Source organism: Numenius arquata, chromosome 3 (assembly GCF_964106895.1).
Source record: "Numenius arquata chromosome 3, bNumArq3.hap1.1, whole genome shotgun sequence".
NCBI lineage: Eukaryota > Metazoa > Chordata > Aves > Charadriiformes > Scolopacidae > Numenius > Numenius arquata.
The window spans coordinates 23896698-23920498 of NC_133578.1; the positions used below are offsets into that span (position 1 = coordinate 23896698).

The 23801-nt window shown below is 41.2% G+C and overlaps 1 protein-coding gene across 2 annotated transcripts in view; it reads left to right on the forward strand.

Annotated features, from left to right (window-relative positions):
- Positions 1 to 23801, forward strand: part of MAP3K20 (mitogen-activated protein kinase kinase kinase 20) — a 94530-nt gene that overhangs the window by 47457 nt on the left and 23272 nt on the right. The window contains exons 9-12 of one of the 2 annotated variants that reach the window (XM_074145814.1): positions 1386 to 1460; positions 6878 to 6984; positions 12710 to 12845; positions 17206 to 22253. In XM_074145814.1, the coding sequence (XP_074001915.1) occupies positions 1386 to 1460; positions 6878 to 6984; positions 12710 to 12845; positions 17206 to 17574 (687 nt within the window). In that variant the 3' untranslated portion in view covers positions 17575 to 22253. Of the gene's footprint in view, positions 1 to 1385; positions 1461 to 6877; positions 6985 to 12709; positions 12846 to 17205; positions 22254 to 23801 lie in introns of those variants that run through there. The other variant, XM_074145813.1, reaches the window with a different exon arrangement.

Below are 23801 nucleotides of genomic sequence, written 5' to 3' on the forward strand. Positions count from 1 at the left end.
AGGCTAATGACTCAACCAGAGATCAAGCACCAGTACAGTTTGTTTATGCATTGTACAAATTTCTGTGTATTTCTTGCACAGAAAGCTTTGCACCTTAAGGTATTACATTATTTTAATAATCATACTCCTGCAGTGCCCTGGCTCTGTATCTCCTTTTTCCAGTTTTCATGGTGTTCAAATGCTTGTGCAGCAGAATTTGTTAACTCTTACAAATGCTGTAAGGCTTGGCAGGTCATGTTGCAGTAATATAATGGTACAATTCGACATAACTTGCTCCGTTTTGCTTCTGAAATGCCAGAAGTAGGACAGATCAAAGGGTCTTCCTGGCAGGTTGATCTAAACAGGACTGTAATATCTGGTTCTCACCTGTTACAAGACAGGGAACCCTTTTTCCAGCTTGACCTCTCTTTGGACCCATTTTTACTGAGGAACTGGTTTGTATGTACATTTTTTTTTAAAATTAGTATGAAACATCTGAAGTCAGTTAGCTGCCTTAGTGAGAGCAGAGGCATCTCCTTATATGTGTAGTGTTTTTGGGATGCACAACATTAATCTTAACTGGAAAGGCTTCAGTATCCGGGGGTGTGTATATGAGAATGGATTTGCTTTTAGGCTTTCCAGTGTGTAGGCAGAGTCTTCAAACTGAAAGTTCTCTAAAACTGGGAATTAAGGGAATCTTTTCATGATTTAAAACTCTCAGCAAAGGAAACCAAACAAGCTTCAAACTAATTCTCTGTAGTTAGTGGTCCTGGCTATAACCAGCAACTCCTTGTCTTCAGTCATCAGGAAATATTTATATGAGTTCACTGTGCTCCATGAGTGCTTTCTGAGATCTGCATGTCCTCATTAATCCTTCTGACCACAGGCTCATGAAATGTCTCTTGTGTCATGTAGAGCTTCACTTAACTCTTTTTAACTCACTTAATGTATTCTATATTTCAGCCATTTGTTATATCAAAAGTAGTATTGTAGTATTTTATAGGTGGATCATCTGTGTGGAAGAAAGGTATAACGTACAGCCTGCCTTAATTCCTATCTTGACAAGCATCTTAGAATACCATGCAGTGCAGTAACCTCCATAGACTATTACGGTTTAGTATTAAAAGTTGTTTGCCTCATTTTCACTTCCTTGTCTCCAAGCTTTGTTAAGCAACTCCATTTGTGCATTTGTTCTATTCCTATTTTCATAGGTCTATTAATTTGTACATCTTGCTAGTGTTAGTGATTTTGATTTTTCTTTTGTCAATACTTAGTTTTTACACTGCAATTAAAAGAAAGAAGAGTGTGTTTTACTTCTTTTAATTTGTATTACTCTTATAGGAAATCTGTTAGTAGCAGCTTAAAGGGAAGTGCTTCCAATAACCAGTACATTCTCTCTCCTTCAGAGATTAACCATTCCAAGCAGTTGTCCCACAAGTTTTGCAGAACTGATGCACCAATGTTGGGATGCTGATTCAAAGGTAATTTAATTTGTGTTTGATTTCCACACCACCACTAGCCACTTTGGCTAACTGTGTTAGTGTTTCTTTGGGGTGCAAGATCCAGCTAACACCATTGCTGCATGCATGTAGACACATTTCTTCACAAAGATAGCCGAGGCTGTCTTTTTTTAATGTGTTTACGTATTTATACTTAAGTGTCTGTCTCTCCATTTTAATCAAGAGTTGCTATACTACTAACTTATCTGTCCACTAAAGACAATGCCCGTAAATAGGGTGAGGTGGCAAGAATGTAGCCATTTTGGAGCAAGTGAAAAATTGTTCTTGTCTATTTTCTTTCAGTAGTTAATCTTTCTTTGATGTATGTGAGCATCACATGTGAAATATCTTATTTCAGGGTCCAGCTTTGATGCCTCCCTTGTGTTGAAAACATGTAAAGAATAAGTTAATCCCTAAAATGTGGGTAGGAACGGCAGCAACATGTTCTAAATTAACATTAAACCTTTCCTGATCTTTTCTCTTAGGACTTTGAATGATGAGCTTTATAATTATTATATTGTAATAATATAATAATAGAAGTACTGCAATATGCCATTTAACCGTGAAAACAGAATAAAAATGCAAGTTAGAGTTGTCACTGTTACTCTGTCCCTGTGAGAATAAACTAAAAGGAAAATTAAAGAGAGCGTTTACTCGGTGAAAGGTTTTCTAAGACTGCAGGTGTTGCCTTTGAATTGACTCTGCTACCATCATGTTGTACGTAAAACTGGCTGGAAAGAGCCTGTTGGGATACTAGCTTTATTACCAACTATTACCAGCCATTTCCTTTGCCTATGAAGGTATTTGAGAGAGGGAAGGGTAGGTGAGGAAAGGAAATCATGCACTGATTCTCACGCCAAGGCACCAGCAAGAACTCCGTTCCTTTAAACTCAGAAGAAGGTTAGCTACTACTTAAGAGAGACTAAGATTAATCGCAAGGCGAATTATAGCGCTTAGGTGCTCTAAAGCTAGGGCTTGTTATCACCAGAGAGTAGCCATAGAAGAGCAATATGAGAAAGGAGATTTCCCTTCTTAGTTTTCTTTTTTTTAAGCAAGGAGTTGCTTTCCTACAGAATGGATCTGGAGGCCTGAGATCCGTCATCAGTGTGTGGTTTCCACATGAACACTGATTTAAATGCCATTGCCAATATCTCTCTCTTTATCATCCCCACAGAAGGGAGGGGAGAAAAATGCTCTGAGGCTTTGAATATACAAGTAGACTGTTAAGTTCTAGGTCAGTAATTATTGAAGAGCGCTTTCCAGTGGTAATTACGTATCTTTTATTGCTACTCGCGAGCATTAGCATCACTACTAAATGCCACAGAGTAAGAATTATTGGAGCTTCTTTTCTGTAATTGCAGCACATACTAGCTCAGCTCTCTTTCTGGCTGTGTGAGTGTCCAGAAGGCTGTTGCTGTTTTTCAAGGAGAGGGAGGGATTTGCATGCCGTAAAAGAAGGATGCCCAACCATCAGGCTGAGTTCTGTCTGCATGAGCAATTCACCTGGGTTTGGGCTGGTACCTGGGAGCCTTGTTGCCAGGGGCATCTCTGATCTGTGCAAAAAGTGTATCTCTGGTTAGATGGGTTTTTCTGACAGTCTGCTCTTTGCTACTTTTTTCATGCAGCTTCTCTTCCATTAAGCAATTATAAATGCTTTGTTCACATGACTGAAACAGAGTAATCTCTGGTCACAGTTTGGGCATGTGACTGGCTTACTCAGTCACGTGTTGGAAAAGGATCGCTACTTACAGCTCTCAAAATGCCTTGATAAAAGGCTGTGTGGCCTGCATGAGCCAAAAGATGGAGCACACTCCTCTAAAATACTGCTCTGTGTAACGTTCGCTTTTCGCCAAGAGATTAGCTTTAGAAAATCAGATAGTGGATGCATGAACAAGTTACTGAAGGTCAAGTGGGGGTGAGCATGAGGATGTTGGCTGCTCAAAAGCAATTGCTAATGTGCATACTTTCAGCCCACAGAAAGCACGAAGTATCCTTATGTGGCTTACCCCTGAGAAAAGAGGGATGTGCATTTACTGTGGGGCTAAGGAATACACTTGGAGAGCTGCTGCACGGGAGCTGGAGTGTCAGACACTGCTCACACCATAACTTCCTCATGGGAATGGACAGTTATTAACTTTGCTTAGAATTCTTAAGAATTTCTTCATACATGGAGAAAAATGTCTGTAGTGCATTGCTCCACGTGGTATTTGTAATGGTAGTCTTTATAAAGTTTAAGCTGTGCTAGCTGAAACAAACAGTCCCTACTGGGTTCAAAGCATTTTACTAAAATGTTCATTACTAGTTATTTTAAGTTAGTAATTATGAAAGAACAGTATGTGTGGTAACTAAGTCTCTTAAATAACTACTTCCACATGTTAAAATCCCTACCAAACAAGCTGCTTTTGCTTGGGTACTGAATAATTTTACAAACACAAGGGTGCTCGTCACTGATGCTTTTGTTTACTGGGGATACTTGCTTTGGAAACACAGGTGAGTTTCTTTCATCTTTTTCATCTGTTCCTTCAGTTTATCCCCACTTTAACATCAAAGATACTTAAAAATTACTGGATATTTTAGTGGAAATCAGAAACCTGGGAACAGAGAAGCAGCAAAAAAGAAAAGCCATATGGATTAAATATCCTGTTTTTATCCATACCTGTTTAGTAAGAAATACTGAGTGGAAGGAAACAGTAAAAACATTAGCCAGAATTATTTCTAGAGGGGCATATATTTTAAAGATTTTTGTATGAGACATCACAGATAAAAAGGGAAACAATTTTCAAAGGCGACTCATGCCTTGATATTTTAAGAATCTTTTATGAGGAATGACTTGAGATGCTTGACTTTCTAGAAAGTGCTAAGCAGTCATCCACTGAAAATAAGACTTTTTTTAAAAAAAGCTTCTCAGCTTGGGCTCCAGTTTCTTCAATCACTTATTGCCAATTTTAACCAAGGTATCAGTCTGCACTTAGAGTGCATTTATTAAATCTCAAATTATACTTGTCTAGAGGGAAGAAACCCAAAAACCCCACATGGCAGTGTAGGCTCGTGTCTTCCTGTCAGCTTTGCCTCCAGGGAAAGCTGGTGCCTGTAAGTCTGGCAGGATAGCTGGTGGCTGGTCACAGAAATTGCACAGCCAGAGATGTACAGGCTTTGTCACTACTGTGTGTATTTGTTCCGGCTCTAGTTGTGCAACGTGACAGGTCCTTTGCCTGTAGTGTAAGACCCAAAGAGTGTGTGTTGCTGCTCCTCCCAAATCAGTTGGTGCTTTCACCCACCCTTAGTAAAATCCCTGTCCTCTGTCATAGTCTCCACTCCAGTTACTCCAGGCAGGCCTGATAGCAGTGTTGACTGTGCTCACTGAGTGTCAGCCCTGCCCTGTACTTCCCAGTATATCCCCGAGAAAGAAGAACCAAGCAAAACTCATGGAAATGTTTTGTAAAAGAATCCCATATGAGCCATAAAATATTGTAATTAATGCAGCATGGGGATGTTTGCCCTTTGTCTCTTCCTGAAAGCAGAATTAGTTTAGTTAAGGCACATTAGACACCTGCCAGTCCATTGGACTGTACGTAGCAGTGGAGTGTATTGGTGGGTACCTGGTGTATTGGTGGGGAGCCACGATCTCCTGTCTGGCAGCTTCCTCACCATTTGGGAGGCTCTTGAATCCCCTCAACAGTTCACACCCACTGGGGTGGTTACAAGAGATGCAGCTGTAGCACTAGGAAGGGTGTGAGGGCTGTTAGAAGGTTCTCCTTCCCCAAAACTGGACCAGAGTTGTCTCTCCAGGTTGGTGTCAGTGATGAGTTTTTTGCTCTGTACCCCCTCGTGCGACACACACCCTGACCGGGGACCTTTGAGCTCCTCCCAGGTCTGTTCAGAGGGTCTGCTCAGCCACGGCAGGTCCAGCAGCATCATGCGTGTAGGGAGATGACTGCTGCCTCCCCCAACCCCCTGTGCATGCGGGAGGACCCATTGGGCTTCCACACTGGGACTAGATCAACAAGTGCAAGCGCTGTGCCGGTGGGTAGGCCCCTGCTGCCATGCTGCTCGGCACCTCCAGGTTGCCGCTCCATGGACGCTGGGCTGGGGGCCAACCTGCAGAAGCACGTGGTGGCGGGGGCAAGCGCTGTCTGCTGCAAAGAAAATCTGCATCGCTCTTCCAACTGCCCGCTGCCTGTGAAATCATGGAGATGGACCAAAAATGACAGACAAAGCCTCCAGTCACAGCCGAATAGCGCAGCGTTACAGTATAAGAGAGCTTGTCTTTTTTTTTGTTATGCATTTGACACTTTTTCATGCTGTTTGACATTTAAAATAAAGAAATTGTCTTTCTTTTATAATGTGGAAATCACTTGGATCTTCCTGGGAGAGACACCTCAGCATTGTTCCTAATTGTTTTTGTGCTCCCAAATTAAAATGCACGTTTTAATTGCGGCATCTGTAATTTTAGCAGAAATGGTATAATTACAGGCGCGATAGAGAGAGAATGTGCATCATCCCCTTATTATGTATCTACATTTTGTTTCAACCTTTTGTCTCAACCTTGTCTGGGGTCTGTCAAACAGACTAACAGAGTCAGCGCTCTTTCAAGAAACACATTTAACTGTGGCTTTTTCAGTTTTCAGTTATTATTCTACTTCATAGCTTCCTTTTGGGACTAAGGGGAAGGTAGAAAATACAGAGAAGTTTTAACTGCTCTCCATGACTAGTCAGCACAGCGGGTGCTGGATGGAGAGCCCAGGAACAGAGAGTTTGGTAAATGAGCCCGGGACAGAAGAGGACAAGCACCACTGCCATGAGCTCAGCTGCCAGCCGAGAGACATCCTCATCTAGCCTCAGCCTTCCCTGGCTGCTCCTGAGGTAGCTAACGGAGAGGTTTTCTGGAAAGTCTGTCCTTCTCTGCAAGAGGGGAACTGCAGCCAGATACCTATTCTTGATGGGCAGCTAAATAGCTTGTTCACACATTAAAGAGTTTGGGTTACTACCTGTAAAAGGCCATCTGTTTAATTACCAGTTGCTAATGGGTCCGGCCTTCTCTCTTTGGCAGTATTTTCCTTCTTAGCTTGAGGAAAACTTTAGAATTAAGAATCTTCGTGGTTATTGATGTTGCTGCTGTTGTTTAATGCTCTTACTGAGTTCCAGATGGTTTTACTGGTAGATATGGGACTAAGCTAAGGATTGAGTCCTGCTAGTTCATGTGACTCTTCCCAAAATGACCTTTTCTTCAATGGGAAGAACAAATCAAACCTCACAAATTTACAGTCTTCTTGTAGGATGCTTTGTTCAGAAAGCAGCATCCCAATTTCTATTGCTTGCTAAATATTCAAATAATTTTACACTGTAGTAGTTGTATATGAATACAAATGCTGTGTTTTGGGGTTTTTTTTTGTCTTCAGAAAAGGCCATCTTTCAAGCAGATCATTTCAATCCTGGAATCTATGTCAAATGACAGCAACCTTCCAGACCAGTGTAACTCATTCCTGCATAACAAGGCGGAGTGGAGGTAAGTTTCCTTCGTCCCAAAATGAAATAATGTGGTTTTCTTTTGAAATGGTGTGAGTCCATATTCTTCAGAAAGACATCAGACTCCGATGATGTATTGGTAGAAAATATCTGTGCTTGAGGTATTTTTAGAACGTAACTTACCTTGTTGTTTTTCAGGAATGCCCAGAATGTTGTGAAACTTGTATTAGGAGCCAATACACTTAGCTGTACCCTATATTTATTATTACACTGGTTGAGGTATCAAGGTATTTATGGTTTTGTGATTCACATCTTAAAACCAGTTACGCACTTTCAGTCAATAATGTGAGGGCAAAACAACTCAAATACACATATGTTTGATGCAGTTTTCATACAAAGTATATAGGCATATGTTTGTGTTTAAAAAAAAAAATAAATTAAAGGGCATAAAAGAATACATTTTCAACTCATGCCTCCATCTGTCTTCACTTGTTTGTGTCCTGCCACTTCTTCTGCATTCTCTCCTTTGTATTGACTTTGTGTCCACGCATTCAGCGTATGCCCAGGCCAGCCCCATTTTTGCATAGTGCCCCAGCATTGCTTGAGCGTATGATTTTACCTATTCCCGATTGTAATTTTAATTCATAAGTGATTATAAACGGAGATGGTAAGAGAAAATTTTATTACCTGACACAGTTTTACAATAAAAGGTTCAGCCTATTTTCTGTACGTGCCAAAACGTTAAAAAAAACCCCAAAACCCATCCCCGAAGCTTATTTGTCAGTTAGAAAGCTTGCTGCTTCACAGTACATCCTTCTGTTTGGAAAAGAAAATTGGAAACAGATCTGCACAGGCAGGAGATTTTTACCAGACGATGGTGCCTCAGTCTATATTAAGCAGCGCTGGCCCCGCTCCAGGTGAGCTGGGAGCAGAAACATTAAAAAAGATTCCCTGCCTGCAGTCGGGGCGGGGATGGAAGAAACCTGGAGCGGGGGTGGGAGGAGGACGGGGGACAGCACTGGGGAAGGGGGCTTGCCTCAAAACCAGCATCCCAAATTTCCTCCGCGGGCTTCCAAGGAAAATCGAGACGTATCGTTTTAATCGGGCGAGTGGAAAAAGTGAGCTGGCGGTCACATGGTGGCAGTTTATATAAATAGCCCGGGCCGGGGCCGGGGCCGGGGCCGGGGCCGGGGCCGCTCCTGCCCTGACTCAGCAGCGCGCCGGCGGCAGCCCCTCCGCCTCGGGCACCGGCGGCCGCGGCGGCGGCGCGCCACCTCCTGGCGACAGCCGCGACCTGCGCCTCCCCGCCACCGGCAGCGGGGCGGCGGCGTGCTGGGGCGCCCGGGCCCGCTCTGCCCCGCCGCCGCGCTCCCCTGCGGAGGGGGCTGGGAGGTCCCCGGCCCCGAGCGGCCCCTTGCACTATGTTGAGTGTTACCTCTGATACTTGTCAATGATTTTTTGTAATATTTGTCACTGATTTTATCTGCGGCGTTGCTTTTACAATAGATCGGGATGCCCTCTCGCCCTCCACCCCCTCCCCGCCCCCGATCTGTATTCTAAGGCTTGGGACCAGTGTTGGGTATTTAAAGTATAAAAACGTATTTCTTGGCTGCCGTTGTTTATGCGGACTGGACATCATCCTATGGTATTGGTCGCAGAAAGAATACAAGGGGGGTTGGAAGAAAAATATCGCCCGGCGAGGGGTTTCTTATACACTCCTGTATAGTAAAAGTAGTCATTTAAAAGGTGAGCAAGTACTCAAATTCCTTTACGAAAAACAAATAACTACTTAAATTTTGCTAATATAGGAGAATGAAAGCTGTGCTAGTTGACATTTGGTAATATTAAACTTCTATTCTCTTACTAAATTGATTCGTTTCTTGGACTGTGACTCTAGTAGCCCAACTATTTCTTGCAAATTTATTTTGATGTGTGTAAATTGTTCAGATGAGGAATGGCTAACAAGGTGCTAATGAAAAGCAATGGAGAAGCAGTTGGCCCTATTGAGTCACTGGAAAACTTCTTACCATGGAGACTTGTTTTAAAGGCATATTTGGCATTTTTTTTGGAAGAATAAGTAACTTGAGAGACAAGGAACTATGAGAGAAAAAAAAAACAAATTTGTGATGGTGCATGATGTGCCTGAAAGCAAAGTTGATTTCTGAATTAAGCCAAAGTGAAACACAAAGTGCAGAAAGAGCACAAGTTGTGTGGGGACTTGCTCAGAAGCAGGGTAAGAAGGGCCCTGTCTTACCTGGGTTCTTGTAACGGCTGTCTTCCCTGATGCAAAAGCCATGTCTATATGGAGACACTCATGAAGGTTAAGCCAGTTCAGCAGAAAGTATGAAAAAAATATGCAAGTTAAGGTAGGTGAAAGACTTGCATACATAAAGTGATCCCAAGGGATAAACTAAAACAGACACAGACCATTTTGGAGAACGGCTGCACAGAAGTTTAGTGTGTTTTGACTTCTGCATTGAAAAATCTTTGCTTTTACTCATTGCTTTTTTTTTTTTTTAATTTTTTTTTTTCAATCCCATAGTGATTTGTCAAGAGATAGTTGGACCAGCAATAGGGAAAAAATGAGATGTGTTACCAAGAAATAGGGAATTTTAATGAAGCCTCGCTATCAGAGCCCTGGAGAAGGGTGGGCTTGGGAAAAGCGAAGGTTATGCTTGTTCTTTGAGGGACCTCCAAATTAGTGATCCAGATACTGCACTTTCACAGGGATACTGCTCTTATCAAACAAAATCAAAGCTCAGACAAACGGGATTAAATTTTTTTTGCACTCCTAAAAAAAGGCAGGGTGAGATTCTTTTTGTATAGAGACATGCAAAAAATGCATCTGTAACAGCAAGTAACCAGTTTTCAACCTCTCTGGCTGGCTGGCGTGGAAGCTGAGAGTGGGCTGAGGCGATGCATGACTGACAGAGATGATAAGATAAATGACACTTTGACCTATCTTTAATGCGGTCTTATTTGCAGTATTTACTGGTCTTGATGCTTATATTAATAATACATTTTAATCTGCTGGTGCTATCATTTTAGTATTTTTTTTTAACTGTTCTACCCTTCACATTTTTATTATTTAATCGAATAGGGGCACTGTTTTACGACTAAGTTGCACAGGTCTGCCTTTATATTTTGGGGCTGTTTCTCAAGTCACTTTTATTACAGTAGGAAAAAATTACTACTGAAGTAATGATGTTCCAATTCAGTGAGACATCACATTTGTCTGCATTTAGTCATATAAACTAACAGCATTTCTTCTTCCACCCTCTCCCCACGAGTGACTGTTCTAATGATTAAAATAGTCTATTAGTGATACTTATATTAGTGTATCAGTAGCAATTCAAGACATGTAAACAAATGCCAGTCATTGTTTTTAATCTGTGACTGTTTATCATTATCATTTCTAATAGTACAGTACTCATTCCTCAGAGTCACAGAATGAGATTATTCTAGAAAAGCCAGTACGCTCAGGCTGCAGAACTACAGAAGCAAACAAACCCACATGCCCTACCATGTATAATGTTTCAAGCTGCTTCATTTATGAAGTAAGACTCATTAACTGGGCAATGTACAGTAGCTTTCTCTTTAATTACACAGTTTTATTATACAGTGGAATTATTTTTCAGAATGCAACTGTTTTCACAGACTGACCTTTTATTATAAGAGAAGTTTCTGTCTAATGAAGAGAGATAATTACCACACAAAATAGACTTTTGACATATAGAAAGCTATTGTTACCAGGACTTCCCTAGTGCAGAATGTTATTTAAAAGAGAACCTTAATTTACATATTTTAAAAATTACAGAGTTGCGTATAAGTAGCAGTGATGTTGAGAGACAAACTAAGAAAAGCAGCACTTGGAACTATCTTCCCCCACAGTAGATTGCATAGTATATGTTGCACCTGACAGAAAGGATTTATGATAGCGAAATGAATGTTTGAAGTCACTTTCTGACCTTTTATGCAGTGCTTTTTAGTTTTGTTCCTTTATTAGGATGGATATTTTTTTCTTTATTAGGATGTGTGACCACTTTCCACCCAGCACTGTGATCAGCCCTGACCTTTGCTTGCCTAAATATGAGAGAGAATTTTGCTTGAAATCTGAAGCATAATAATTGTGAGGGGCATTTGTTCTGACCACCACATTGAACAGCTCACTCAGCAGGATTTAAGTGTGATAAATGCCCTTGCCCCAGGTGGCTGATTTTTGCAGTAGAATTAAGCATGGTAGTAGAGTTTGCTAGTTCTCCCAGCTCTGAATCCTTTCACTGTACTTTGTAAGTAGACTTTAGTAAGACACAAATGTCTTACTAAAATAAGTCATCTATAAGATTTGGAATATTTCAGTTATTTCATTTACTTAAATAGGCTATTTGGGTATGCATTTTTCCACACTGGGAGCCTGAACTCCTTTAGGTTGATACTGGAGAAGAGCTTAATCGTTCCATGCTAGGACAGGAGATTTATAGGAAGAAATACTCTCTTTTTTTCTCCCCCCCCGCCCCCCCAGTAGAAATTACAACTAACTCTGTTAGTCCTTTTATTTTCTTTTTGAAAGCATCAGAAGGAGCAGATTTTGTTTGCAGCATATTTATGAAGGGAAAAAGTTGTGAAAGTTTGAGCAGAAGATTTGGCATTGCAGAGTCTCAGTAGCTATCTTCAGAGCTCTCTTTAGGATCTCTGTCTCCTTAGGAGCACGCTCTCTCTAGGAGGAAAATGAAACGCTGTTATTGACTATTCCCACAATGTGAACAGGAAGCAGTTGAAGTACTAGTCAGGACACAGGTGGCTGTCAGTGCACAGGCTCCCAGTCACACAAACGGTTCGTTAAATGCAAATGCAACCTCTGATACACATCGGAGGGTTTTTTCGGTTATCCCACAAGCAAAAAATAGGGCTGAATTTAGTGACAGAATGTATATACCCCTGCATTTGTAGCACAAAACTTGTTAAACTCTTTTCCAGGAGCACTTCATTTCATGTGTTTAAAATACACTGTCCATTAGAAAGCCTGTCAAAGGAAACCACTTTGTTAAGGGCTGAGATACATGCAGTGCAACCCAATAAAGACAGTGTCTGATTAGAGTTCTGCCTTCACTTCCTGCATTTCTTATTTTTCACATCTTTGCATGTATGGTGAGAAGCAGAGAAAAGTCCACCAAATCCTTTTATTAACTATCCCTGCCTTGAGAAGCTTATATTTGTAACCAGTTGCAGGGCTGGGTCATATCATGGTTTATATTCTTGTTCTTATATTTTCAACTAGAGAAAAAGGAAGGTAAGCGGGAAGAACATCCCAGTGCTGCTTCTGTGTATTTTGAGAATTAAGTCCAAATAATACTTATAGCCAAGTTATAAACCCAGGCAAATGGGCTTCTTAGACTGCCCGTGTTGTGTTGCTAATGACTGACCTGTTGTCCGTTCCTAATGCAGTTTCTTTATGTATAAGATCATGTTTCATGATGTTGAGGGAAAAGACGGCATTTTAGTTTTTAAAATGTTGTTATTATATGGCATTTTACCCTTTTAAATATTATTTTTCTTCAACTCAAGGTATTATGGTTATTCTCAAGTACAAACATTGCCAGTTGTTCTTAAAGCTCTGAAAGGCTTTGCAGTTGGTAATTAAATGAACTGCTTGAGTTAGTATTGTACTTTTCAGCCTTTCACATTTAATTAACATTCAAGTGGGAATTATGAACAATTTATATCTGTCAGGAAAAGACAAGATGTAACAAATTGTCTCTGTGCAGATGTGAAATTGAGGCAACCTTAGAGAGGCTAAAGAAACTGGAGCGTGATCTGAGCTTTAAAGAGCAGGAACTAAAGGAACGGGAGCGACGTTTGAGGATGTGGGAGCAGAAGTTAACCGAACAGTCCAATACTCCTGTAAGTAAACAATAATTCAGCCTTTCATCTTTCTTCAGAAAGTAATTGGAACTTTGTCTATGTAAATGTAAGGACACCCCAAGGAAATAGTGCCCCTGTTTTCTTTAGTTGTTCCTTTGGGCCAATTAAAGTCTATTTATTGCATCATTGCAAATAACTATGCTATTTTTTAAAATTTCATCTATACATTAGATATCAGATATTGCTGATAGTTCATATTGTGCCATGGGCACTTCAGTATTTTCACATTGATTTAATTACAGTTCTCAGCTTTAAAGGTTGATTGCATTCAATAAATTCATTTTTCAACTAGAAAGTTGTTGACTGTAATGGATGCAGGATTTCATCTTAAATGTAAGACTCATTTGTTTCTTGCAGAAGAAGGCTTGAGAAACCTATGTAGATTGTTTTGTTTTGTTGTGTTCTTTTTCTTGGAGAAGAAGCAAATTCCATTCTGTGAAAAAGGAGGTCAAAATTTAAAGTGCTAATTTAGGGCTTTGTTCATAATTATAGTTAACATACTTGTACTGGCCAGTTATTAGCTGTTAGGTTTGCCACGCTTCTATTAATAAATTGAACAAAAAACCTTCCTTGGATTATCTTGACTTTCTTAACAAAATATGATGCTTTTGACTACTGATTGGCAGAGGGAGGACCACAGGGTTGGTGCATGGCTAGACATATTACAACAGAATCGTTGTTAAGAAAAGTACTGCATTACCTACTTGTTTTTAAAGCACTAGCCAAAACAAATACCAAAATTGAGATTGCAGTAACATATGATTTCCTTATGCCCAATTTTATCCTACTTACAACCTTGATTCCAGCCAGACCCATTTACATACAACTTACGTACAATGTACTACGTTTTTAAGCTTATTGCTATTGTTTGAATTAAGTTGCATTCATGTTCCAGCTGTGAACATGCAGTAATGAAACCATGAAGAATGAGTGTTTTCTTATGTGCAGATACTGTATGTTCTCAGTAGATACCTGTATGCCTGCTTTAACGCTTGCAAACTTCCAGTAACTGAGCTGTGGGCCGTCATCTATCCTGAGCACAGCATGAGACACAGCCTTAATGAGCAAATCTTTTCACGAGCAGGGCCCTAGGGTTTTTTATGCTGTACTTGCTTATGACTTCTACTTTTCACTTAGAGCTGGCATTGCTGGAAGAATAAAGCATTGTGCTAAGGCCTATTGTGCTAAGCATGAACTATCTTTCTGCATAACATTAACCCAACTCTCCTATTGCATTTAAATGCAATTTCTTCTAATAGAGAAATATAGATTTGTTTTTTCTATAGATCTTCAGTGAACTGTTACACGGAACGGCTTTAAAAAAAGCCCTTTTGTTGGAAAAAATTGACCTACTGGCAAAAATTGGCTTGTTCAAACAAGATTGTTTTTTTCATAGCAAATGAAGTTCTACAAGGCGCTGGTTGCAAATACAACTATATTTTAAATTCATAGCTGTAAACCATTTGCAAAATATCCCTGGGCATTCTGCTTGCAAGCTGTAATCCTTGGAGTCAAGTGTCTCCCTCCCTGCCTTGGTTCAGGGTATGTCTGCTCAGCAGTGTCAAACTGGAGGATTGCAACAGGGAGGTGCTCTGCTCGATTTTAAGCTACCTTGGCTGTAAAAACAGTAGTAAAGATACGGCAACCAGAGCTATTAACACAGCTTAGGGTGCCAACTAGGCTTATACCTGGTTCTTAACCAACACTAGGCCCTGTTGTGTCTCAGCTGGTACTGTCATCCCTGCTTTACACTCCACCGTCACTTCCTCGTTTTGCTCTGCAGCAAAGACCAGAGGCCAGCAGCCTCTATTAAAGCGGTGTGCAGGAGGAGAAACAAACCAAGCGAAAGGAGACCAGGGAAGCGGTCTCTGCCGCTCGTTTCTCCAGTGTTTCAGGGTTGGTAGAAGCTTCATCCTGCATGGTAGGTAGCTATGAGTGGCAGGCTGCTCCTACTCCAAAGAATAATGTATAGCTTTGCACACATCAGCATGAGAGGAGGATGAGGCCAATCTTTAGAAACGCTCTATGAAAGTAGTGGTTCTCCCTGCTCTTGTTTTGACCCTGTTTCGGCCGTGTCTTGTACAACAGACACCTTTGAGTCTGATCTTTGCAAATTCCCTTTGTGCAGATCTCCAAGAGCCTCTTGCACAAGGGGATCTGGAGCCTATTGGGGGAGTAAAATATATCCACATCCACAGCTGTAGTGAAATGGGGGGCTTCTTTTGAAAGAGGGCCTGACTTTAAGAAAGGAGCGTATGTAGCAAAGCTGAAGTTAATATTTAGGGGAAGACAGTGAGTAAAACGTGAAATCCAGATACTCGCCTGTGGTGCCATGCACCTGCAGGTGGTAATTTAAGAAGAACAGTGGCTTGTACAGAGGTTGAGGATCCCAGCCATCTATAAAAGTCTCTTCATGATAGTTGTCATATGCAATGTGACACCAAAGGCAGGTCCAGTCACAAACGCTCTGCTCTCCGGATAATGAGACGGCAAAAGGTGGGGGAAGTAAGGTGATTATAACTCACAAAATGAGCCACAGCTATGGCCCATTCACAGCTTACCCACTGCCAGGCATTGCACAAACCCCGAAACATGTTTTAGGGGAAAGCCGTTTTGGAGCTTTGTTGATTTTTATAGGGAATTCTTCCCAGGGAATGGTTTTCCATGGATCTAAAGCGACTGGAACTCCAGTAGCTGACAGAAGAACTACCTGGCACTGAGTCACGTGTGCTGGGCATCTCGTTTCTGTGGCCAGATCTTGTTTTTAAAATATTCCTTCTCTATCAGTAGGAGCTTTTGGTGTCCATGTTCCAAGTAGAGCTCTGGTGATGGCGTGGTTTTTTTCTATACAGCCAGGTGTACAGAAGCTTAGCTGCAGGTTCTTTTGTTGCTTAACCATAAGCCACATGAGGAGCATTTAGGGCACCCCATCTCCCTAACTTCTTAATTTTATTTTTGTTTCTTAAACCCTGATCACTAACTTTTGTTAACCACAACACAAATAGAAAGCCTATAGTATAGTATCCCTACTATATAATATAAGTAGGGAACACTCGAGAGGAACAAAAGACAGATACTGCCCTTTGTAATGACAGACAATTTGTCAACGTAAGTGGTTTTGACAAGAAATGGGCACTCTTTGAGCAGCCTGGCCATGAACCTTCCTATGTTACAGACAGGGCATCACCATAATCACCCTGTAATTCGTGACCAACTGCCTTTGACTCTTCAGTCAGATTTCTGATTAGGTTAAAAAAGATGTGGAAAACAATGCATTTTGGGCAGGTAGTTTTGCAAACCGCTTTGGAAAGAAAGGCCAGTTAGGTGTTCGCACAGAGCTCCTTTGCTGTTGCTTTGGTAGGTAGTTTAATTTGGGATGAAACTCATGAATTTTTACTCCCTGTGGAGAACAGGCAAGCATGTTACAGAGGTTACTAGCCCGGCCACTCTGAATAGGCATTAGTCATTATTTAGCTGGAGAGGGCACGTTCCATTTGTTATTACAAACAGACTGGGTCAGGAAAACGCCAGTATCTGTAGGCAAAGATTAAATCAGTAGGGATTTAATATGATGTACAACCAAAAGGCAGATACCTATTCATACCATTAAAAAAAAAAAAAAAAGGAAAAAAAAGAAAAGTCAACCAAGCTGAAGAAGCTGACCAGCCAACCAAACAGCCCCTCTTCCCCTGCCTGCTCCTCCCTGGGACAGCTTCCAGAAGCAAGGTGCTGGTGAGGGCTGGAGGCCGGTTCCTGTGTCCTTTGCACTGGTGAGAGGCTCATTTCTGATTGCGGCCGTCGCAGGGTGACCCCTTCCTCTCCTTTTGAGCATACGCTCCAAACCAGTCTTTGCACAAATAATCCTGCTGCTGTTGTTTCTGATATTTAGAGGGCTGCTACTTCTGCACCAAACTTTGGGAGCTTGTTTGGATTTTCTGATCTTAACATGATTTATTCTTCAATCCTGAAAAGTTCAATTAAGCAACTCGCTCAGACTTCTGTTGTACCCACATTGCCCTGGGAGCCAGTCCACCTGGCTGGGAAGTGTCACATGCTGTTTTACACTGTACAAAATGAAGGATTGAAGAGTTTGAATCTTCTTTTGTCATGAAAGCTCTGCTACCTGTGGTTCTTGCCATGCGACTCAGTGATTTTGCACTTTTGTTTGAGAACAATGACCCCAGAATGAAGCTGTCTGGTTAAATGAGTTCTCTGTGTTTAGATTCACTAATCGTTGTGCTTTCTGTTGATTGCCAACTAATCTGGTGGTGTCTTTTTCCTCGATTTTTAAATTGGTTCTAACTTTCACTTTTGCTCTGTCCTTTCCTCCTCTAAATAGTTTTTCTTACCTCTTGCTGCAAGAATGTCTGAGGAGTCTTACTTTGAATCTAAAACAGAGGAGTCAAACAGTGCAGAGATGTCATGTCAGATCACAGCAACAAGTAACGGGGAGGTAGCTGGCATGAACCAAAGTCTGAAGGCCTTGATGATGACGGGCTTTGGGGATATCTTCTCTCTGAACCAAGCAGGATCTGTCCTGCATTCTGGAATGCAGATAAACATGCAAGCCAAAAAGAATTCTTCTAAAACCACCTCTATGAGAAAAGGAAAGAAAATCAACATGGCTTTGGGTTTCAGTGAATTCGACTGGTCAGATGACGATGATGATGATGATTATTTTGATGACACAGATGATAGCAGCGAATGAAATCAGTTACAGAATTAACCCTGAAATTGGTTTTAGTAAAGCAAAGCAATAAAAGTTTTAGAACAAGAATCCTGTCAGTTTGGTCTGTTTAAATCCTGTAAAAGAAAAAAAAAAAAAATCGAGGCGTTTTCCAGGCTGAGCGTGTTTGTGTGTAGACAGACATGTTGTTTTTGTTTAGATTGTGCTGACTTATTTCTGCTTTGATGAAATTTGGAACTAAACTTTCCAAACTAATTGAGTTTATTATTATTTTAAGAACTGTGATTATATCTATAATTCTTGATGCCTGATTACAGAAACTATGGCTTGATAAACTTAAGATCTGAAAACATTAGGGGGAACTTCAATGCCTTTAATGCCATTAATGTACTTCAAATTTTTCTTTTGTGTTTTTTGTCATTTCCCTTACCCCTTTAATTGTCAATCATATGAATATACTTGTACTTCCAGATTTGCTATTCTCTACAATCCATTCTTTCTTACTGTTGCAGTGACGGGGTTTGCTGTGTTTCTAATTTAAAGCCTTTTTCAAAGCATCATCGTGGGAAGTCACAAATAGGTTTCTAGGAAGAGAGAAGCTTGGTTGAGGGGAAGAGAGGGGTTAGTGAAATGCACAGTTTAAAAACTGAATAGCAGCAGAATCCAGATAATCCCTTTTAGCAGATGATTTTTTCCCCCTCACGTGTATGTGCATGTGTATATAATTCACTCCAGCAAAGCAAACTGCAATCAGACCTCTGCATCTATTATCAGATATTGTGATCTAGAAGCTAATTTTCAGGTATGTTGATGTAAATCCAGGAAGCCTCATTAACTTTGATGGACTTATTCTTGAACCTGAGAGTAAAAATTGGTGTTAGTAAATTTTGATTCTGTTGCATCTCCTAAAGCGGGTGTGCTGCCTTTATGAGAGGACAAAGAGAAGTCACAATGATGTTTCAGCTTGGGCCCCTACTGCTGTGGCTTATGTGAAATTCTTCGTGACGGCAGTAACGTGAGGAGTATTTACTAGTCTCTGCATACCTGTTTTTTGCAGCTAAATCACTTTTAAAGTATTGCCACTGCTGTTATGACTTCCCATAAAACTCAGTGTGTAACAATCTGCTGCAATAATTGCCTGCCAGGCACTTATGTTGAGAGCAGTGAGTAATGTTTCTTCTGATGACCCCTTTAGTGGTGATGCAGAAGGAGGGAGGGAAGCCAGAGCTAACACAAATGCAGGTTAGAAAGGAAGATGATGTAAAATATTTGCCCAAGGAAGAAGGGCAGCATTTCAAAAGAAAAACATTACTGTCTAGTTCAGCTGTAGTGGGAATAAGCCATCAAAATTCCATTCTCAATTACTGGAGGGGTTTCTTTTATGAAAACTTCTGTTTTTGAGTGGCTTCTTTAATTATAGACTTGCCTGTTACATAGCTCTAACCTACATATTATGGTGAGTGTTTTTGTAGATAGCTTAGAGAAAAATGGATACATTAGATAACAGCAGGCCTGAAATCATTACATGTTCACCCAAGAAAAGAGAAAGTTCTTTGAAGGCATTTTTCTAGAGTGATGAGCGGGCACGTCTTCAGGTTGTGAGAGAGAATTGTTTTATCCTTAAGCATCAGCACTGGTCTGGTAACCTGCAAAGACAGCGAGTGCTGCGCTTCGAGCTAGCCTACTCCACTCAGTTTGCAAGGGATTAGAAGCCTCCAAGATGCTGGATTTCTGCAGGTTGTGGTTCCACATTCCACCTTCTTCCTTCCATTGGCTTGAAGTTAACCCTCTTGTATCAGGAAGCTTTTCTCATGAGCGAATTGTAATTTAAATGATGTAATAAGTTTATGGAGTATCCCTAGGAGAATCTTGCTCCTTCGGCACAGGTAGGGATGGCTTCTTAGGTCCATCTAAGCAACCCGATTTTAGGGAGAAAAAGGGACATTGAAGGGCAAGCAATTAAATGGAAATAAGAGCAAATAGGCTGCTTCCCATGCAGATTTGTACTATTTTTGTAAGTCTACGTCTGCTAACACCCACAGCAATGATACTATTTTTGTAACTGCCACTTTGCACCCAGGAAAATTTGATGGATTTGTGTAATCTAATACGTGCACTTTAGTTCTTAAGATGTGTGTCATTGTGCATAAATTACTGTACCACATAAGTAGTGTTGGGTTGTACAGCTTTAACTGAAAATGAAATTTGGTTCAGTGCCTTTAGCATTCAAAAAAATCCCAAAAATTTGCCCCTAGCATTGATCTTTTGCACTTTTTTAGCCTCTGACAATCTCAGCACTTCGTGCACATTTATATTTGAATGGGTTTTAACTCAATTTGTAAATCTACTCCTTCATCTTTACAGAAGTAAAAATAGTCCTTAAGTAGTATGACACAGGGTTTCATAGTTGCAAAATCACAAGATTTAAGTCTGTCTTCAAGGTTTGGTGCTTACCCAGGTGTGTAACTTATTTCACCTTCATCAGAATTTGGTAGCATGCTCATAGGAATTTCTGCTAAGTAGATACTTAGATCCAGTATTTTTTAATGAAACAAATACGGATTTTTTTCCCCTTCCCTTTTCTTTCCCCGTATATTATTTGTCAAAACAAATTAAGTCATATTAAGGAAAAATTTAAATTCTTGTAAAACTTACCTGTGTGTTCAAAGCAACAATGGTCTCTGAATTATAGAGAAGGTGATAACATGACAAACTCTTCTGGTGCAGTTCCCTTGAGATAGTGTTATACTTAAGATATTAGCTATGCTTATTAAAAAAAATAATGGTATTGATTGCATTTTTACTTTCCTGTGATGACTTTCATACCAAATGTCTCCAGTTCACAAGCCAAAAATCATGTGAGAATCAAGCTGTGTTGTTTCTGCCTCTGATATTGTTCTCATTAGATAAAGGTTTTGAAAGTGGCTCTGGTGGGCAGGTATGTTGGTTGGAGGAGGTCGGAGTATTTCATCTTCCACACCTGATTTTGCTCTGCAGTGCAACCCAGTCTGTCTTCTACCTGTATCATTAGCAGGGTATCTACATCTCCACAGCCATGTCGTGTGTCAGCTTATGAAAGCATTAACCAAACCCAGAAGGTGTTTCTCTGGCTGCTCTGGGCTGTGGGCAAAGCCACCAAAAGGCTTCCCATGCCTCGTACACCTCTCAGCACGCTAGTCCACACCAGGCCTTTTGGGATCCCAGTTTTCTCTACTTTCCGTATCGCCCTGGAAGTATCTGCAGTAAAATATTGCTGCATTTGACAGAGGGGAAAGGTAAGATCCAGGCCTGAACTGCTCATTTTTACCAGGCTGTTGTATTGCCAACAGTTAACTCAGATGCATAAATAGCCTGAGAGAAGAATGGTGAGGATCGGCTTTTGGCTTGCTTAAAGTCACAGGGTGAGCTGGGACCAAGACAGGATGCCCAACTCCATTTCTTTTCCTTCAGCAGTGGAGAAAAAATGGAGAGGGGAATTAATGGAGTAAAACTTTTGATCTAGTCATTTTTGTGATGATCACACCACTAATTCCTTGGAGTAGCGAGTGTCTTAAGGTACTGTGTGTAGGTAGGTGTGCCTGCATCCTCAGCCGGTTGCGTGCTGCTTGGCGTGGAGCTTGTCCCCTCTGGATGTGAAGGGCTTCCAGGAGGTGAGGCCTGGAGCAGCTCCTTGTCATACAGTCATGTTCTTGACTTGCCATTTGTTTATCGTTCCAGTGGTTTTGTTAGATGTTGATTCCCTTTCCTTCTGGATTTTAAAGTGGTTATTCTAAGTTAAATATTTGATGCAATAACGATTTATATTGCCGTCAGCAGTAGCAGTAAATCCATAGTGTGCATATAGCTGTTAAGTATTCAGCAGCATTACTGTGTGTCTTTAGTACTGTAGTTCCTTTTTCTGTAATCAGGCAGCTTTTACAGGTTTTTAATAAGACCTCTAACTTGACAGAAGTTTTAACTACAGTCCTAGGTAGAATGTTCAGGTAGAAAATAAGTTCATTTAGTAATTTTCACAGCCCTTAAAATGCACTGGTAGGAATCTGGAGGAGACACTTTTCCCTTTTCCCCCAGACTTCGACTTAGTGTACACTGTAAAATCTGCACAGAGATTTCTGATGTGTGAAGATTTAAGTTTAAAACTGTAGAACCAGCAGCCTTCTTTAAACATTTTATATTGTGTGCTAAATATTCTTATGCCTTTTAAAGTCAGATATAGTCCACTGCATTTCTTGCTTTTGCACTACTGAAAAAGTTTTGTACTGAATACTAGGAGTCAATGCTACTTACACTTCCGAGTGTGAACTGATGCAATTTGAATAGAAAATATTTTCACAGAATAGAAAATTTCATGCTCCCTTCTGAAAAAACCAATGCTGAGCGCAGCGCCTGTGCCAAAACTCTTGTGCTGTAAAATGAATATATCATTTGTGTGGAACATGCGATGTTACACTTCTGTGTGGTAAAACCTTGCAGCGTCAGTTATTCTCTTTATTGCACTTGACATATGATGTCTTGTTTTATTCACACTGTGGATTTGATTTTTCCAGTGTAAAACCAAAGCAAACAAGCAAAAAGAAGTCATGCAATGTATTCAATTTTCTCAATTGGTGTCATAAACTTTCTTTTGATGTGAACTTTTTCCTTTGCTTCTCTTTGTTCCAAACTTCTATTTTGCAATAAACATTTTGACAGTAAATTTTATGCATCTGTGTCCCTGTGTAAAATGCTGGTGTTTCAAGAGATTCCTTATTGTCTGCTGGTTTAAGTCACTTTTTGTATTACTCACTGTGTGACATTTTTCCTTTATTCTCCCATCTTTAAAAAAAAAAAAATTAATAATACAGAACATATTCTGCCACTGGTTATATTTAAACATGGAAAAAGCTGAAAAAATCCATTGTGCAACTAATAATGCAGTAGTGGACTTCTGCAGTAAATGATTCAGTTGTACAAATTATCGTTCCAGGCTCCTTCTTCAGCACCAGCCGCTTTGACTATAAGTGCCTATGAAAGGCATGACCCTCTGCCTTCCTAAGGATGGTTACGGTTGACTTCCCTTGTGCTCAGGTGTTGCCCCCAGCACTACTTTTGCCCCACAGTGTCCTCCCCAGGCTGTGGGTAACTGCTAGCATAGGGAATGCTTAACTTAACAGCAGGTAGACTGAGAATATTGGCTGGAGGTATGGTGTAGTAGAGAGAAAAAGTCAGGAAGGTCTTTTTTTCTCTGGCAGACACATCTTCCCATCTGTTACTTCACCCTGATGCCTTTGGCTCTGTCCCTTTTGGGGAAGCAGTGGGCAAAGGGGTGGGTTTGAGGGTCCACTAGGTCCTCCTCACAAAGGTGGCTTCAGCTGGTCACATGGATGCTTTGTGCCCAGCAAGGTTTGGCTGAGACATTGGTGGAGGAGGAGGGAGAAGGTCTGAAGTCCTCAAAATGGGGTGAGCAGCAAAATGTCATAGATATGGAGGCAGAAGCCAAAGGGCAGTCACAAGACCTTCAATGGGAGCTTCACATGGATGCTGCAAAGGCTGAAAGTTGTGGGTGGATTACACTAGACCCTGGTCTTGTGCCTGGAGAGCCAGGGAAGTGCTCAGGCTGGCACATAACAGGCAACTCAGTCCTGTGGATCGGTGTCCCAAGTGGACGCAGGCAGGGCTGAGCGCCTGCCAGGGGGGCACATGCTTGGCCTGGGGTGGCACAGCTGGAGAGCTTGTGGGTGGCAAGGCTCTCTGGAGGTCACAAAGCCTTGGAGGCTGGTGGGTAGCTGAGCTGAGTCTCTCATGAGTCAATGTTATGTACATCGAATAAGTTTGCAACTACACCATGGTACTGAGCCTGTGGGAGACACTGACAGTCCAAATACATACACACCAATCAATGCTAACCCTGTAGCAGGATAAAAATGCCCAGAAGGTGAAGCGTGGGATACCATATGCTTGAATGAGTAAAGTGGCAATCAGTGCTTACAGTCACAATTTCTCCTGTGCCAGTTTTCAAACCATCCCAGAATTTCACGTAACGCAGCCACCCTCCTGTGCATCCTCTGTAGTATCCTTGTGCTTCGAGAGCTAACACCGTCTCGCATCCAACAAAGCATGCCCCGTGCGGGATCCAGCCCTGGGGAGGCTGGGAAGCGCTGCACTGCCCCAGCCTCCGGGGGGGTGCAGTCACCAAGCACTGGCAGAAAGCGAAAGAGACTTGTCTGTACAGGAAGACTAGCCACAGTGGCCTGACTCCAAATTCTGCT